General features: G+C 41.7%; 1 protein-coding gene across 10 annotated transcripts in view; it reads right to left on the reverse strand.

Annotated features, from left to right (window-relative positions):
- The window catches only part of KMT2A (lysine methyltransferase 2A), a 76,074-nt gene that overhangs the window by 23,297 nt on the left and 33,715 nt on the right, over positions 1-19,062 (reverse strand). For 6 of the 10 annotated variants that reach the window (XM_064577372.1, XM_045894918.3, XM_064577375.1 and 3 more), the window contains 18 exons: positions 18,325-18,502; positions 17,189-17,423; positions 15,338-15,402; positions 14,544-14,921; positions 14,127-14,200; positions 12,814-12,945; positions 12,134-12,247; positions 8,145-8,291; positions 7,402-7,497; positions 7,070-7,190; positions 5,983-6,105; positions 5,376-5,560; positions 4,329-4,502; positions 3,023-3,133; positions 2,646-2,719; positions 1,822-2,015; positions 1,408-1,514; positions 67-204 (listed from right to left, as the gene is read on the reverse strand). In XM_064577372.1, coding sequence (XP_064433442.1) covers positions 67-204; positions 1,408-1,514; positions 1,822-2,015; positions 2,646-2,719; positions 3,023-3,133; positions 4,329-4,502; positions 5,376-5,560; positions 5,983-6,105; positions 7,070-7,190; positions 7,402-7,497; positions 8,145-8,291; positions 12,134-12,247; positions 12,814-12,945; positions 14,127-14,200; positions 14,544-14,921; positions 15,338-15,402; positions 17,189-17,423; positions 18,325-18,502 — 2,646 coding nt within the window. The remainder of the gene's footprint in view (positions 1-66; positions 205-1,407; positions 1,515-1,821; positions 2,016-2,645; positions 2,720-3,022; positions 3,134-4,328; positions 4,503-5,375; positions 5,561-5,982; positions 6,106-7,069; positions 7,191-7,401; positions 7,498-8,144; positions 8,292-12,133; positions 12,248-12,813; positions 12,946-14,126; positions 14,201-14,543; positions 14,922-15,337; positions 15,403-17,188; positions 17,424-18,324; positions 18,503-19,062) is intronic. The other 4 variants (XM_064577376.1, XM_054512262.2, XM_064577374.1 and 1 more) reach the window with 2 other exon arrangements.

Here is a 19,062-nt window from a genome sequence, read left to right on the forward strand (position 1 = left end):
AGCCACAGAGAGAACATCTGGAAACTGAGGGGAAATCTTTTCCATAACATTTACACAGGGTCTTACCAGCTGCTTGCCCCTGATCACAGCCATGTGCACATTCTTTAGTGATCCATCATCGTCTTCAAACACTTCTGCTGACCACAAAGCGCAATTTACATGTGTCCACTCATTTTGGCCAATGTAAAGCAAACGGCCAGCATCCTAAGAAATCAAGAGATTTCTTTTTTCTTTAAAGAATATAATGTCAAAGAAGGTTTTCCTTGGTATTAGCTTTACCTCAGTCAAGATAACATCAATAATAATTCTTTAACTTGGGGATGCAAACAAAAATCAAAACTCATTTCTCAATGTTCCTGTTTCCACTTCTCACCTTTCTAGAATCCACAGACGGGAAATATTTTATAAACACAGGGAATCAAAACATAAGCAGTATGTGGTAAGTTTATAAAAGTGTGCATGGACTTCTTTACAACCATATTTCAAAGCCAGTTCTCTCAGCTTGCATTACAAAACCTTTTTTTACTGTAAGCTTACTTTGTGCCCAGCACTAAATAAAGCTTTATAAACATTATTTCCTTTAATCCTCATAACCGTTCTGAGGTTAAGTATTATTATTATCCTCATTTTAAAGATGAAACTGGGGCGCCTGGGTGGCTCAGTCGGTTGAGCGACTGCCTTCGGCTCAGGTCATGATCCCAGGGTCCTGGGATCGAGTCCCACATCGGGCTCCCTGCTCTGCGGGGAGCCTGCTTCTCCCTCTCCCACTCCCCCTGCTTGTGTTCCCTCTCTCGCTGTGTTTCTCTCTGTCAAATAAATAAATAAAATCTTAAAAAAAAAAAAAAAAGATGAAACAGAGTCAGAGAGGTTAAGCTCCTCGCCAAAGTCAACAAGTAGGCAGTAGAGCATGGAGATGAATACAGGCAGCCTGCCAGAACTGGAGATCTTAACCATTCTGCCCTCCTCCATTACACACAAGCCTTTAATATGCAAACTTACATATATTTTATTGACTTTCATAAAATCTTATTGAGAAATCTCCTGTAAAAACTATTAGACGTCAACAGGTTAATTTAAGACAAATCATCTTTTTTTTTTTTTTTTTAATTTTAAGTGGGCTCCATGCACAACGTGGAGCCCAGTGTGGGGCTTGAACTCACGACCCAGAGATCAAGACCTGAGCTGAGATCAAGAGTCAGATGCTTAACCGACTGAGCCACCCAGGTGCCCCAAGGCAAATCATCTTTTAAATCAATTAAATCCGTTATAGAAAAAAACCCAAGTGACATAAGCTAGGTGACAAACATTCATTAAATAAATGGAACCCAGTCATCGAATTTAGACACCAAGGACCAAGAGTTCACATGAGCATCTGCTAAGTAGGACCCCGTTCGCCAAGGTACTTACATTAGCACTGTCATCACCATAGGTCAAACACAATGCACATTGTCTGTTATCTTCTATGCCTGGGGGTGGGTTCAGTTCTGGACTATCTTCTCGACTCCTATCAGTACCTTGGAACCCAAAAGATATCCAGTTAAAAGTGGCAATACTAGGTCTGATTTCCAGAAGGAAAAAAACCAATTCAGTTTAAATAGTCTGTGGCTTATAAAATAAACACTTTCAAAAAGTGTTCAAAGTTATGCTATCTCACCATCTGTTAGAGTATTTATATCGATTTCTTGCTACCAGGCCAAGCTAAGCAAAAATTAGGATGACCTGAGAATTTCTTTCCAATATGCAAGTATATTAAATTTAGGTTCACAAAGTTAATCATTTGCATCTAGAGAGAAATGAATAATGACTCATTTGGTGCCTTACTCAAAATTGGTGGTGTAGGAGGATGGAGAGGAGTTGGAGAGTCTGGTTCTCCAGGCCCTTTAGGTTTGGGAGCTGGAATGATTTTCTTCATTAGAGGAGGCTGCTCAGTGTGGCTGTTTTCCTCTCGCTCCTGCCACTGAGCATAATTATGGTCAAGTGAAGGTGGAAGCACTGCGTTTGGTAACATCCCACTGCTGAAAATAATTGATTCAACAAGCATTTATTGAACTCCTACGATATACCTGGAACTATACAAAATAATCAAACTCTTGATATCATCAGGTCACAGCCCCATGCATGAGCCATTCACAGCATATAAGGACAAGCCACAGAATTTGAAAACTGTCTAAATACACAGGACTTTATTATCTAAAGATATATATATTCTCGATATATGACTCTTGGTTAAACTTCCGGAAGCAAGTGATAACTTTCCCAAAGAATCAAAAGGATTCACTGGAATAAAAATTTCAGGTTAAATATGGAGAGTCAAGAGCAATAGAGAGCACAATTTGAACCGAATAACACAGAACCCAATTTCTGCAAGTCCAAATACTGAGTTACATATAGAAGCACGAGTACTGTACATATGTCACAAGTTAAGCCAAGTTGCAGAAAACATAATATATAAAGAAAAAAAGGGGGGCAATAGGCTATAATAAACATTAAGTATTATCTCTCAATCGGCACTGAAAAGGCATTTCAAGTGATTAAATTTTAATCTTAAAATCTAGTCTGAAGAACCCTTAATCTAGAAATATAAGAACTCTCAGATTTCTAGCTGATGAGGTGGGGGAAAAAAAAGTAACAACAAATTTACTTACTTGCTCGATACTTTATTTGGCTCCCAAAACCTAGACTTTTTGACACTGAACCATGGAAAAACACGTTCCATTTGCTAACAGAAAAACAAACAAACAAAACGTAAGCATGTGAACATTCATTTGGAAACCACATAAAAACCAACAACTTCACACTAGCTTCTCTGTCAATATGAGGATGATTTCAGGCCACCAAGAGAAAGATCCATCCACTTGGGTGACCCCACCAACTTCCTCCCAAAGAATCAGAGGAATGAGTTAAACCAAAAGATGTTTTATACACATAGCAAAACAAAACGGAGAAGAGAACAAATCCGTTCTGTTCATGGATAATTATCCATAGATAAGCATTAAAAACATGAACTATTAATATCATTCACCCGAATAAAGAAGGACTTGACCATGCTGTTGGCTTTTTTAATCTCTGGCTGCCCTCCATCTGAATTAATGGCTGCTTGAATGATCTTCACGATATCATCACTGAACTCCAACTGTATACAAAAACAAAGTATTAATTATTCATAAAACAGTGCGCTCTCCAAAACCACTTCCTCTTTCCTCCTAAATCACCCAGCCCTGAGATCCAACAGAAAATGGACACCCTATTTTAATGCAGTGTAATTTCTCTTTAGTGGAGGCCTCTGGAATTCAGTTCACAATTAACTTGGGGTAGTCAAGAGAAGCCAGGCTAATAAGGCAAGAATGCAAATAAATTGGCTGTATCACGGTAAGTTACCCAAATAGGGCCATAATTTTTTATTTCGGTTAAAATAAACAACTGAATAGCAAATATGGACCATAACAAATGATCATTCCCATACATTCTTAAAACCATAACTTTAAAAGACCTCTATCTATAAATGAGTATCCTATATAGAAAATGAGGCATCTGTGCAAATTCTATTAAAATATATAGAAAGACACATTATTTAGACGTGATTTCAAGAGAGGCAAACCAAGGAACTTCACATTAACATTTTTCCATAAACTAGTGTTTTGTTTTGTTTTTGAAAGATTTTTATTTATTTATTTGAGATAGCAGGAGCAGGAGAGCAGAGGGAGAGGGAGAAGCAGGCTCCTGCTGAGCAGGGAGCCTGACGTGGTGCTCGATCCCAGGACCCTGGGATCATGACCTGAGCCGAAGGCAGAAGCTTAATCGACTGAGCCACCCAGGCGCCCCTCCATAAACTGTTTTTTTTTAAGGGGGAAATGTACAACTGTGAAGCTTTTTATTTCTTTTTTTTTTTTTTTTTAAGATTTTATTTATTTATTTGACAGAGAGAAACACAGCGAGAGAGGGAACACAAGCAGGGGGGTGTGGGAGAGGGAGAAGCAGGCCCCCCGCAGGGCAGGGAGCCCGATGCAGGGCTCAATCCCAGGCCCCTGGGATCATGACCTGAGCCGAAGGCAGACGCTTAACAACTGAGCCACCCAGGCACCCCCATAAGCAGTTTTAATAAAAAATAATTTTCAGAGAACTCAGATGACAGCCAAATAAAAAAATCATTTTGAGACACTACCTTCCCATCTTCTGAAACACGGAGCTAAAAGAACTCATATATTCTTAGGTATTTAAACCCACAAGACATTTCTAAATATAACACAAGCCATCTCTTGGTGCTTACTCCCAGCCCTGTCTCTTAAAGACCCAAAGGCACTAAACTGACGTTTGAGGTAGAGACATACCACAGATGTATAGTTCCCTTGGTCCATTTTCCTCTTGACTCCTTCCAGATCTAAGGGCTGTTGATCTTCCTGTTTGCTGACCTCAGTAAGCACAGGTGGGTCAGGTCCTTCTGGGGAGCTGCGGGAAGGTATACTCTCCTCTGTCTCAGGATTTAAGTCTGGAGGTTTGGCAGCCTGTTTCCAGGAAAGACAGGCTTCTTTTATCTAACACTGAAAATGAGGCATCTGTGCAAATTCTATTAAAATTAATAAAGATGGTACTGAATGATTCATATTATAAAACCTAAAGAACATGAAAATAATCAGAGATTTCTTAAATAATACAAAAAGAAAGTTAGAATGAGCCGGTTCTCTAATAGTTTGACCAGATGAACTTAAGAGCTTTGCTTGATAACTTCCAAACGGAGTATGAAGACATAGAAACTGTCCAGTTCCTTCTGAGGGAGAGAGAGATAGCAAATCTTCCTATTAAAAAAAAATGGAGCTCTATGAGGAGAAAAAGCAGCAGGCTAGCTCTGAGTTCGAGTTATCTGTGCGGTTCTTCCAACATTTTACATTGTGTTTCCAGTGACCACTCTTTAGATGTACAGTTCACAACTTCAATGGACAAAAAGTAGTGGTTTACAAATTGTGCCGAGGAGCCCTAGGGATTTCCCAGTGACAGCCATATGACTGTCAGATTAGGCCACCACTCTCTCACCCAGATTACTCCAACTGCGTCCTGACCACCGTTCCTGCCTCTAGCCTCAGTCCTCTCCAATCCTTCCTCCCTCTTTAGTCAGAATCTTTTTCTTTTTCCCTTAAAAAGCAACTCTGATGGGTTACTCTTGGGTAAAGCCTTTCGCCGCCGCTCCCCAGAGTATAAAGTCCAAATTTCTTATTATAACAGCAAAGAAAGCCCCCAAAGAAGGTCCTACACTTGGTCCTAAAGATTTCCTTAATGGTTGAAAGCCAAAGCAAATAACTCTACAAAACTAAATGAAGAATGGAGCAAACGAACGTTCCCTCGCTGGGGAAAACCGCTTAAAACAAACTCTCAAGGCCTACCTGTCGGTAGCGAAGCAAGTGGCTGGTGGTCCGAGAGTTGAGCAAAGCTGTCAGAACTTGCTTCAGAGAGATCTGCAGCTCTTTTTCCAGGGCCAGTCGCCACTCTGCAGGATGCCGCTCAGTGCAGTTCACACAGGTGTAGGCCACGCTTTCTGGCAGGTTAGACAGAATCTCATACATCTCGTCTAGAAAAACAAAACCCCACAATGCTGAGGAGCTCTGAAGAGTGGCAGAGAGGGAGGACACTACTCCCCTGAACCTACTACAAAGCTGGACCCTGGGGACAGGAGCAGGACTCTAATGTCCCCCAGGAACCCAGCACGTATTGATCTCTGAAGGGACACTATTAATACTAGCCACCCAGGATTTGGTTACTGGAGAACCAAGAGGTTAAGGTACGCACAGAAAACAGCAAATAAATATTTTAAAGGGATATGTTCACGATAAATGAGCACAACTTGACACAAAGGTGCTTATTCTAGAGACCAGAAATGGGAATTCCAGAAGACTTCAAGCAACAACACGGCTACAATTTTACGCTTACAGATTACTTTGGGGGCTATAACTATATCAAGCAAGAAGGAAACTGTAATAAAAAGACTCCAACCTTCTGTACCTGAAAGATTCTCACATTTGGAATGGACCCAGCGATCACACTTCCCACACTGCATCATCTTACTCTCGTAGTCATCGTCATCATAACACTTATCACAGAGAGGACAGAAGTTCCCTGAAAGCAAAGCACACTTTTCAGCAGTGCTCTGGCTCACACACCGGTGCCTCTCAGGCCCTCACTTCCACGAGCCAACTCTCTTCTGGAACTGCTCACAGATGCCAGCAGGGACCTACTATGCAATGCTCACGCATCTATAAAGTGTCCAGATTTTTCTGAGCTCTTAGAACATGCCACTGATTTTATTTAGACTCATTTTTAAAGGTCATGAGGTAGAGTTTACAAAGAACACAGTAGAAAAGAAGGAGAGAACGTTCTCTTATACTTTCCAAAGGGATTCTTTTCTTTCTTTTTTTTTTTAAAGATTTTATTTATTTATTTGACAGAGAGAGACACAGCGAGAGAGGGAACACAAGCAGGGGGGGGAGTGGGAGAGGGAGAAGCAGGCTTCCCGCCGAGCAGGGAGCCCGATGCGGGGCTCGATCCCAGGACCCTGGGATCATGACCTCAGCCGAAGGCAGACGCTTACCCAGCTGACTGAGTCACCCAAGCGCTCCCCCTCTATTATTCTTTACTTAATAGATTTAACATTGATTTGATTACTTTAAATAACTTCAATAGTAAACTTTGTATCATTATTATCCAAAGTCAGTAAAAGGAGTTTAATGTATTAGGTATAATTTTTTTTTATTGTAACTATTAAAATGTTTGACTTGGTACCACCTAGAATCATTTCTGAAACAATCAAACATCTATGTACCTCACTTTGGGAAATACTGGCTTAGAGCATTTCTTTGTGGTTAGTTATTACAGAAATCCCCTTAATTCTTCCCATGTAAGCTAACAAAACATTTTAGTTGCTGTAATACTCTGTGTAAAGGAAAGGGTAAGACCAGGAACTTAGTAAACCCTTGACAAGATGTGTAAAACATTTTACTTCATTCCACTGGAGGGTCCAGCTCACCCTGTAAACACCAAATACAATTTCTCGAAGTTGACAAAACGGGCTTTTCTGAAGTACCTTTAGCAAAGAGTTTGGCACAGTCATGGCACAGTGAAAAATCGTGAGACCACTGTGCGTCCCACCCTTTGCCTGGAGTTGTGGATCCGCAGCTCTTGCAGCGAACACACTTGGTGCAGATCTGGAAAAGAACAGAAATTCAACAGGAGTTTCTTATTTTTAATATCTCGTCTCATTTCAAGAGACCTCAGATGCAATCCGTTTCTCAGGCTGACCTCTTTCCTGGGATGGCTCTTCCTAATAATGAGACCAAGGGGACTCCTGTTACACGGTGCGCAAGCCCAAGAGCTCCATGACAGTTCTCTCTGCAACCGTGTCATATGGGTACTCACCCAAACTTTCTTTTTCTTGGTGGGCTTGGTGGGGTAGTTTGGTCCCAGGCACTCGGGGTGATAGCTGTTTCGGCACTTATTACACTCCAGCAGCTGCTGTAGGGAACACAAAGGCAGGGGATGAAGAGGTACACGCTTCCAGTTATGAAAGAACTAAGTCGTGGAGATGGAAAGTACAGCCGAGGGAACAGTCCGTGAGACTGCGGATGGGGACGGTGCTTCTTATGGTGAGCACTGAGTCATGGGTAGAAGTGCTGAGTCACTGAGTCATACACCTGAAACTCACATCATATTGTATGTCAGCTATACACTAATCATAAAAAAAAAGAAAATATAAAGGCAAGAAGTGGGAATCACATCAAAAAAAAAAAAGATGGGCATCACATCGACTCACTTAGAGCACCCATTTCATATTTACCTTCAAGTAAGCATAGCACATCACTAGAACAGTTTAAATCGTCCCATAAATTATTTTACTCTCAAAGAAAGCACTGGGGTGTATGTCCTGCCAAAGGCACTCAGTGATGAATATTCTTATCAGGGAGACTGGCGTTACTGGGGGGATTTTATCTAATGCCATGTTTTCTCCTATATTCCCCAAATTAAAACACAGAAATGGGCAATGAATTATACCAAATTAAATAGTCGCGATAGACTAAGTCAGCAGAGGAAGAATACAGGTACAAAACCCTAAGCCAAAAGGCAGAAACGGAAATCGAGAGTTCCGTTACTTCGTTTTATACCTTCGTGGCCTGATGCTGCCTTCCGCAAACGTGACAGAACTTGCAGCGGCGACAACACCAGTTCTCCAGCTGGTCCTCCAGGGGGCGCTCGTTCTCCTCTAAACAAAACTTGTGGAAGGGCTCACAACAGACTTGGCAATACACAAACTAGGGTAAGAGGGGAACACAGAAGTTGTCAAACAACATGTAGAGATCAACCAAATGCGATTTACAGACCTCAGGCTTTAGGAGTCCAATGGTGTGTGCATATATATACATATATATTATTTTTATTTTTAATTTTTTATTAAAGATTTTATTTATTTATTCATGAGAGACACAGAGAGAGAAGCAGAGGGAGGAGCAGGCTCCCAAGGAGCAGGGAGCCCGATGCGGGACTCGATCCCAGGACGCTGGGATCATGACCTGAGCCGAAGGCAGACGCTTAACCATCTGAGCCACCCAGGCGCCCACATATATATATTTTTTAATTTAATACATAATCATTTTACAATGACTATGTAAAAAAAAAAAAAAGCACAAGATTAGGCACTGAGGGGATGCAGGGGCCTAAAGTAATAATGGTAGAATTTAAAAAGTAACAAGATAAATATAATCCCAGATTTACCAGAATGCGTTAAGTGCCTAAGGCTAGGTACAAGCAAGAGCTGTGGGAAGGGGGAAAGAGGGAGGATTTTAAAGGCTTCCTATAAAATACTAAAGACAGTTGTAAGCTCTGGTTTGTCCTTTCCATCTCTAATTGTAGAAATGTTATTTTCATGTAAGGAGTTTTTAAAAATTTGAATGAAGATGACCCGGACTCTTCTTTTGCCATAGCAAAAAATATGAACATTTGGGCAATCTGGGTGAAAGGTATATGGGAATTCTTTGTACTACTCTCATAACTTTTCTGCAAATCTGAAATGATGTCAACATAAAAAGTTTTTAAAAATTCGAGGGGCGCCTGGGTGGCTCAGTTGGTTAAGCATCTGCCTTCAGCTCAGGTCATGATCTCAGGGTCCTGGGATCAAGTCCTGCATCGGGCTCCCTGCTCAGCGGGGAGTCTGCTTCTCCCTCTGCCTGCCACTCCCCCTGCTTGTGCTCTCTCTGTCAAATAAATAAATAAAACCTTAAAAAAAACCAAAACTCCAATGTCTGGGGATCCACAGGTGGCGCAGTTGGTTAAGCATCTGACTCTTGGTTTTGGCTCAGGTTGTGATCTCACAACCGCGCATCAGGCTCTGCATTCCATGCGGAGTCCTCTTGAGATTCTCTCTCTCCCTCTCCCACTGCCCCTCCCCACAGGATGCTCTCTCTCTCTAAAATAAATAAATCAATCTTAAAAAAAAGACAACAAACAAACCTCGAATGTCAGAATTCATCAAACACTAGTTATGCTTTGGTAGGAGTATAATGCAGGCAGAGAGCTATTCATTCTCTAGTTTGGTTTTTAGGAATCCTGTGGGATTGCTGTGCACAACTACTCAATTTAAATTAAAGCAATTATACTCTGAAAAAAACCCCATTTTATCACGGAAGTTGAAGGACTGGTGCTACAAGTTATTCCTGTGAGCAGCATTATGTGTGGACGTAAAACATTATGTGCAAAAGAGATACAGTAGACCCCTGACACTTAAAAACTGAATATTCTTAGTCTCAGTAGTATCTAAAGCAGCCTCACCACTTAGAACAATATTATTGTTCATAATAGGCACTAAAATATTTGCTTAATGAACAAATACCAGACAATAATCTGTAATTTTGCTACTGTATAATTTAACATAGCAAGTGGGCAGGACTGAATCTCTTAACTAGTGAGTGAGTCTCCCTGATTGCTCAATATGTACAATATAATCTGGCCTTGGAATTTCTTCATGACCTTAAAATACATGTGATAAAATAATAAGCTAAGGAGGTATTCTGGAATTGAGAATTGTATGGATGACAAACTACTGCTTCCTATTTAAAATTGTGCTTTGCATTGTAAAGGTGGCAAATACACACTGCAAAAGACTCAAAAGGATAAAGAAAAATAAAGCGAAAACAAGGCACCCATAATCCAATCACACTTTTAAGATTTTGGTGTAAGTCCTTCCACAATTCTTTCTGCATGTATATATATATTTTTAAAGATTATTTATTTATTTATTTGACAGAGGGAGACACAGCGAGAGAGGGAACACAAGCAGGGGGGAGTGGGAGAGGGAGAAGCAGGCTTCCCGCAGAGCAGGGAGCCCCATGCGGGGCTCGATCCCAGGACCCTGGGATCATGACCTGAGCCGAAGTCAGACGCTTAACGACTGAGCACCCAGGCGCCCCTGCATATATATATATTTTAAAACAACGTCCAAACCAAAATGGGATCACGCTTTACATACTACTTTGTAATCTGCTCTTTTATTAACTCAGTGACGTGTCATGGACACCTTCCCATGTCATTATCAATCTATATTATTATCTAGGACTTCATATTTGCCCTTATATGCATGTCCTATGATTAAAGACTCCCGCCCCTTATTGACAAACTTTTGGTTGTTTCCTATTATTTGTTATCATAAGCAGTACTGAAATAAACCCTTCTGTTTATTATATATAGAGAGAAAAGGGTTTATTACATATATATGTGTACTGCACACACACACATATACACACATACCTATGCATATAGCTATTTGCTGTTTCTCTAATTATATTCTTAGGATAAATACCTGGAGTGCCACTGCTGGGTTAGACAGTATGTTCATTTTAAAAATAAATACATATTTCTGAACAATCTCCTCAGAAAGAAAGATTGCAACCAAGTCAGATTCCACCAACAGGAAGTCTCTATTTCCACATGCTCTTTTTTCCCCCACATGATTTTTTTTTAAAGATTTTCTTTATTTTTAAGATTTTATTAATTTATTTTTTGAGAAGGGGGGCAGGAGAGGGAGAGAGAGAATCTCCAGCAGACTCGGAGCTGATGGGAGCTCGATCTCACAACCCTGAGATCATGACCTGAGCCAAAATCGAGAGTCAGACACTTAACCGACTGAGCCACCCTGGTGCCTCTAAAGATTTTATTTTTTTAAGTAATCTCTATAGCTAACATGGGGCTCGAACTCACAACCCCCAAAATCAAGAGTCGTGTGCTCCACCGACTTAGCCAGCCAGGCTCCCCTTCCCACATGATCTTTCTTTTCAAAGATTTTATTTATTTATTTGACAGAGAGAGACAGCGAGAGAGGGAACACAAGCAGGGGGAGTGGGAGAGGGAGACGCAGGCTTCCCGCTGAGCAAGGAGCCCGATGTGGGGCTCGATCCCAGGACCCTGGGACCATGACCTGAGCCGAAGGCAGACGCTTAACAACTGAGCCACCACCCAGGCGCCCCCCACATGATCTTTTTAATCATGCTTTAACGTCCAATTTTTGGTCATCAGAAGGCTTTGCCCCTGCCCACCATGTTTTTATTTCTCATTTTGTGAATTACATATTCCTGTCTGTAGCCTATTTTTTTTACTGGGTGTTGTTCCTTTTTCTTATTAATTGCTAAGAGCTCTTTGTAGACAAGGGGATTTTGATAATCAATATAAGATAGCCATCTCTTTTTCCAGAAGTGCGCTCTATCATTTTTGCCATGTTTGGACATTTAGCAGAACTATCAGAACTCTAATAAAAAGAGTGCATTTAAGACATGAGACCATTAATCCTTTCACGCTCAATAATTTTGCTCCTCTACTAAGCAGCAGATTCCTTCATGAAATCTCTAAAAAACTTGTAAAGCATTTCATTAGCTGGACAGTAGGGGCGCCCAGCTGGCTCAGTCGGTGGAGACCAAGACTCTTGCTGTCTGCGTTGTGAGTTCGAGCCCCACGTTGGGCGTAAATATTACTTTAAAAAAACAAATAAAAAATAAAGAGGGGACAGTACCTGCTACATACCAACAAGACAGAAGAAATGATTTCTTTCATCAGAGCAAAATCATCTACCATTCAACTGTCTGGGGTACCAAGAAGCAGCTTCTCTTACCTCCACGTGCCCACTGCTGGCACACAGAAAGCAAACCACTCTGGGTGTTATAGGAACAGAGGTCAAGATTCCTAAGCCTCCCATCTCCCACACATTTTCTGCTTCACAATCCTCCTGTAGAGAGAGAGACGGATCGTTTATGAAAGCGTTCCAGGGACACACAGCTTTGGATTGAGAGCAAGGCCAGCAAGCATAAAGTCATCAGAGTGACATCAGAGTGTAAGAAGACTTCGTTTCAGTGGGTTCAAGAACAACCTGCTACTTTAAAAAATTTTCATCTCAGACACAAACTGTTAAAATGCTCACCTACTGGTTTAATTCATGTTAACGAGAATGCAAAGATATCCTGGGAGTGACTTTTCCTTAGAGTTTTGCTGATTCAAGCAATCATCATGGTTGGAGAATTCCCACGTGAAAGAATTATTTCCTCAGACGCTGTTCTCATCCGAATGCACTTTCTTGCTCAGGCCGATGCCTGCGTTCGTTCATCAGCTCGTAAATGGTGACCTCACGACACTGACCAGAGTTCTCTCACACCTGAACCCACCTGCCAATGGTAGTTCTTATTCCCTGACTGGGTGCTGAATTCCCCCTCTTTCATCAACACCTTGGATAACATCATTTTTCTGATCTGAAGTCCATGACGCTCGACATACTACATGGTCACAAAACGCTTTTACCTTAAAGTCCACTCTGATCCTGTGGACTCCATCTGCTGGGATTTTTTGCTTCGAACTATTGCCATTGGAGAGAGTGCTGAGGATGTTCAAAGTGCCTGTGTTCTCCTGCTTACTGACTGGAGGTGGCTTTTCCTACAGAGACAGAAGATGGATAAAGAAAAAAACCACATCCCACTTGCCTTCACTTTTGCAACAGGTAACGATGCAAACAAAAAATCTTATTAACAGCTCTGGAGAACACGTTTCCAACACAAGTATTCCACAGACACAGAGAGTTGATCTTCAGATTCTTTTTTCCATGGGGGCTTTTATGTATGTATCACAGCCCCAGGAGAATCCCAGGAGAGTCCCAGGACTCTCCCTCCTGTGGGTTTTTGTCTTGCTTCTTCGTGGTCCACGAGGTCAGCTGCGGTTGTTGGCACAACGAAACCAAAGGGACAGCATGGGAGCAGGTTTTTCTGCCATTTTTCTAGATCTTTAAGTTGCACATCCAATCTGGGGCTGACCATTCTACTCTTGTTTAACTGGTCTAGGATGGTCACAACAGTATTCGCAGCTCTGGGACCATTAATGATTTCAACTCACCAGTGTAACCATGCTTTATCACCACAGTCAGAAGCCAGACAATGACCTTGGAGCAAGGCTTAATAAGACCCTGGCATCTGCCTCTCTTTGGCATTGTTGATGCATCAGCCAGGACGCTCATGCACCACCATTATGGTGGCACAGAGAGACGGCAGAAAGAGCCAGAAGATTCTTTCTTTTAACAATTTATTTATTTGAGAGAGAGAGAGAGAGCACGCGAGTGTGACACGCGTGTGCAGGGAGAGGGGCAGAGGGAGACATGGAGGGAGACTCTGTGCTGCCCAATGCGGGGCTTGATCCCACGACCCTGAGATCACAACCGGAGCAGAAATCAAGAGTCGGATGCTCAACCAACTCAGACACCCAGGCGCCCCGAGCCAGAAGATTCTTAAAGACCTCTCTCTCTCCACATAAAAACATAGTGGACACAGGGAAGGGTGATGGCTATAGACAAATACCGCTAAAGGACATCGAGGGCAAAAACAATCACAGTAAGCGGCCTGCGGCATCAGCCTAAGCACGGAAGGCCACAAAGAAGGGGAAAGACAAAAAACAAGACGAGCTAAAGCCTAAACCTGCTTTGTTCATTTTAAGGAAGTCCACGGCCATCTGGAGAGAAGCAGATACGCAGTTTCCTTCACTCAATCACGTAAATGTCAAGGATAAGACTATGTCTTATGAATGCAACACATCCCTGAGCAATGGCAGAGAAACAAATCTCTCCTCACCTTTTCTTTTGGTTTTTGTTTTACAGGAATACTTGGGCGAGGAGCCACTTTTTTCTGCTTGCTTTGCTCTGGACCTAAAGAATTCAAAATAAATTGCAATCAGACACCACTAAACTCAAGTTCGTGCTAAACAGCAAGGACCACCTCAGGACTAACTGGCCTGTGAAGAAAGGGGCATTAGAAAACACAAAAACCAACTTAAACTCTAGGCTTCACACAGGAAATTAAGACAATACCTCCAACTTAACTGGTTTTTTGCTTCTATTTATTATTATATAAATAGCTTAAAAGAAAGCTATTTTTCCTTAACTAAAAGCTTAAAAATATACATTTCGGGTTTCCAAATGCTGTTTAAGACATCGGTGTTCTTTGCTGGTACTTCTGGTTCCGCAACTCCTTCTTGCCTTCCTCACTCACCTGATTCTGGTGGTGGAGGCTGCTTTTTCTTGGGCTCACTAGGAGTGGTCTTGGGAACTTCTTTTCTCAGTGGTGCTGTGCTCGGTGGCTGTGGAGGGGTGACTGGCACTGGCTGGGAGGCCTGCTTGCTGGACTTCCTGGAAGCTGGAGTGGTAACTTGTTTGGATTCAGGAACTGGGGCAGAGGCGTTCCCTTCTTCGCTCTTTTCCTCGATGGGCTTTCGAGGCGGAGGTTCACTATTGCTTTTCTTGGGGGCAGGGTCCTCTCTTGCTGATGGGACAGGTTTCTGACCAGAGTCCACCACGCTCTTCCCAACATTGCTCTCCTTGCTCTCTTTCTTTTCGCTGGTTTTAGACTTTTTCTCTTTCTTTTTCACAGCTAGGGGGAAAAAGACCAAGATGATTTATCTGTAAGTGAGAAAAACTTTCTTTAAGACAGAAGCAGAGGAATGTAACACTATCTTATTCACAGTGCCCTGCGCTGAAGTCAACACTGGAAAGAGCAAGTTGGTCAGGTGAGACAGGTACACTTGTGTTGCTCTCGGAAAAGAATGGACTGGAATTGTTACAGGAATTTAAAAATTTTTTTGATTACAGAAAATTTCAAAGTAAAGGGAATAGTAAAATGAACCCTCATATAACTACCACCCAGCTTCCACAACCACCAACTGGCTGGGAAAAGCAGTTAAACAAACAAACAAATGAACAACCAGCATTCTCCTGACACTAGATGTACGTGACTACGTACATTATTACAGCAGGAAACATCTGGGAAAAATCTTTTTACAACGCTACCTTTTGCTTGCTTCTGAAGGTAGGCTTTGGAAGGCATCCATTGTAGATTCTGACATTTTCTCATCCTAGGATAACAAGGGATACCATACAGTAAACTACATTTAGAAGAAAAGCCATTGAAACAAGTGTTAATTGGTCTGCAACAATCAGTGAACCTTTACTAGGGTTCATTTTGAGAGCTGAAAAAAGTACTCAGATTCAATCTGAGCCTCTGAATGCTTCAATCAGCAATTTTACCTACCTTTAGGGTCTAAAAGGAATAAATATCAAATTATTTTTGAAATGGGACTCAAATTTCTTATAACCCAGTACTAACTAGCACCACACACAAAATGATCAGCTGGTGTTTTATAGTCAAATCGGTTCTGCTCCCTTATGAGATTAACATTCATATAGTAATCTGAATAAAAAACGGACTAAAATTAACCAACAAGTCCTTTATCTGACACTACAATGCTACAGGTCTATCTCAGGGCTTTGATACATAGTTCACCCCTCAATTTAATGCAACTAAAACTTACTTTGAAGTCTAAAACTGAGCTAAATACATTTCAACCCCTAAATTATAGTGCAGGTTTATCCTGCAATCATGTACCTTTCTGCTGATCAGTGATTTGTCTCACTTCCTTCCACTAATGGGACTGAGACAAGATTCTTGCTTAAGGCCAGACTAAACGAAAGCACAAAACTACTTACTGTCTCTTGGAAACTATCTCCCCTGAACTAATTTCTCCCAGCCACATTTTCTATAAATCACTTTCATGTTACCATTCATTCAACAAATACCTATTGCTAATAACTACTCTTTGTGCCAGGCACTTTATGAGATGCTCAGTCACTAAAATTTGTTTGTGCAACTTTCTCGATCCATTTAAAACAAATTATGCCAAAGAGCAGAAAGTGAATCCACAAACTGACTTTAAAAAGGGAGAAAAGATCAAGTAATCAGGGGCGCCTGGGTGGCTCAGTTGTTAAGCGTCTGCCTTCAGCTCAGGTCATGATCCCAGGGTCCTGGGATCGAGCCCCGCATCGGGCTCCCTGCTCTGTGGGAGGCCTGCTTCTCCCTCTCCCACTCCCCTTGCTTGTGTTCCCTCTCTCGCTGTGTCTCTCTCTGTCAAATAAATAAAATCTTTAAAAAAAAAAAAAAAAGATCAAGTAATCAAAACTTTTAGGTCAAAAACTCCACGTGCATGAAAATATTCTGGGAGTTAGAAAGCCAAGGGTCTCAGACTAAGATATCACCACTTTTTCCTCAATGCCATAAAGGTAATTTCAGTTGACCTGAAAAATTATAATACAAATAGATATTATAATATATAGTTAAATTAAATATAAATTATAGCTCAATTATATGTGAATATTACATATGCATGTGGCTTATATATATAACTTATATAACATATAAAATATAAATATATAAATTTGTCAGTTTTTACGTGGAAGCCCTCCATAGCTACACTGATATGGTAGCCACTAGGCACATGTGGCCATTTAAATTTAATTAATTGAAATGCAATGCAATTAAATATGTAGTTCCTCGGTCACACTAACCACCCTGCCAGTGTTCTACAGCCACGTTCGGCTAATGGCTACCACACGAACTGAGCAGACAGAGAATCTTTCCACCGCTGCAGGACTTTCTACTACACAGCACTGCCCTGAGTATTTCTTATTTCAGGACAGCCCCAATCCTGGCCACATCACAAAATCCAACTCTGCAACGAACCTTGCACCTCAAGGAGACTCGACACAACCACACTCAGTTTTCTGATGCATCCCTGCGACAGACCAGGCATAAACACAACCTCCACGGCTGAGAGGTCAACACCTCAGAGTAAGACACCCACTCACTTGCAGCACTGCTTCTTTATATTTCGGCCACCAAACTTGGGTTTGTCTAAGCAATTAGTACAAACACCACAGTCCTCAGGCACCTGGCAGCCGGGACACTGCCCACACCGCCTGGATCGTCGCCCTTTCTTTACTGGAGGTTCCTGAGGCGCCTTGTTTCTGGTAACGGGTTTAATTGGTTTGATGGGTGGAGCAAGAGGTTCAGCATCTTCTGAGCCAGCAATTGATGACTTGTCTGTTAAAGAAACGTGTCGTTAGTTCTGAGGGAGTATCTAATTCCTTCTTGGGAGCAGAGGCGGAATTCCTCAAAATCCGTTTATATCATTATATACATTCAAGCCTCATTTTAATTGGGACTCCAAACATGAAATACGTAATAAAAATATTCATAGGCAGAAATCAGAGCCTGTTTTAAATAATTCTTTAAATGTTTTAAAACGCCTATAACTTGCAGCTTGATGAAAGCAGAAATCCAAACACTGAGAACAAAACACAGTCTAACCTAAAACCAGGAATGCGAATTGAATGCTTCTTAAGATTCTCTAAACCTCTACATTTTATATAAGCAGTCACCTAGCATTTAAGTCACCCAGCATCTAAAGGCAACCGTGAGAATGTGCCCCACAGACCTCCAACAACAGGGAACGAAGCTAACTGACCAACGGCCCCAACTGCTGTGCTCTGAAATCCAGTGGTACACCAAGCCCACACTTACCATGGGGGTTGCTCCTAGGTAGTGACTGAGCATGGCAGGGATACTAAGGCGGGCCTGTTCCTGGGAGACACAAAACTCCCCTGACAGTCAGCTTTTGCTCAAGGACTCCCCGACAGCCTTGCCAAACTCTCTGGGAAGACAGTCTGGGAAGATTCTGCCCAACCCTCCCTCCCTCTCTCTTTCCCTGGGGTCAGACTTGCAGAGCAGCCTGACCATTGTCCAGCCTTCCCCAGCTCCCCCCCGATTTTTCTCTCTCGGGCATTTCCTCTAGGGTAATCCTTGCACATTGAATATACGCTTGCCATTTGCTTTTTGGAGGACCCAGACTAACACACAGTGCTATGAAGAGTGTCCCCAGAATGACCAGCAAACAAATAAAAAAACGTCTGCTCAGACTTCGAGGTTGACACCCCTGACCTACCATCATTCCCCATGGAAGACAAAATCTTCTCTCGTTCTTCCCATGGTAAGGCACTCAGGGTGGGCATGTCATCAGGAAACACAGCTCGTTTCCGGCCAAGGGCAACGGCAGCTCTTCTGCAGACATGTTTGATGCGGGGTCCTCGCACAGAGGTCTCTGACGAATCACTTTCTTGACCCTGAGTAAGAGGCAGGTCAAAACAAACAACAGCAAGCAAACATGTTGAAAAGGTCATTAAATGAAAAAAAAAAAAAAAAAGAAAATGTCATTAAATGAAGCCAAGGTACAGCTGGTACGTCATTACAATCTAGAATCAACACATACAACTCTAGCTATTCCCAGCTGATAAGCCGTGACAATCTACAGAAATCAACTAGTTCTGTATCCTAAAATTGGCAGCCAAAAGGGGGGGGGGAGGGCAGGGCTTTTAATCAAAAAACAGAAATCAACTAAATTTCTATTCCCCATTATACTACTGCTTTAAAACTCCCCTCAAAACTCAAGCTGCCAGTCTACGTTATCCAAAGTTTGGCCTGGAGTTAACAGGGCTTATCTAATCACAGACTATTTCTTCTATTTCCCTGATCAACAGAGAAGTAGGGGAAACAACTTATAAATGTAAGCATGAAAAGGCCACAGATCTGCACAGAAACGTCTTGCATTTTATTTTTTATTTCAAATTAAGTCTCTTTTTATTTTTTTAATTTTTTAATTTTTAAAGATTTTATTTATTTATTT

Source organism: Mirounga angustirostris, unplaced genomic scaffold (assembly GCF_029215605.1).
Source record: "Mirounga angustirostris isolate CCGP_5_RB_7025 unplaced genomic scaffold, mMirAng1.0.hap1 SCAF_13, whole genome shotgun sequence".
Classification (NCBI taxonomy): domain Eukaryota; kingdom Metazoa; phylum Chordata; class Mammalia; order Carnivora; family Phocidae; genus Mirounga; species Mirounga angustirostris.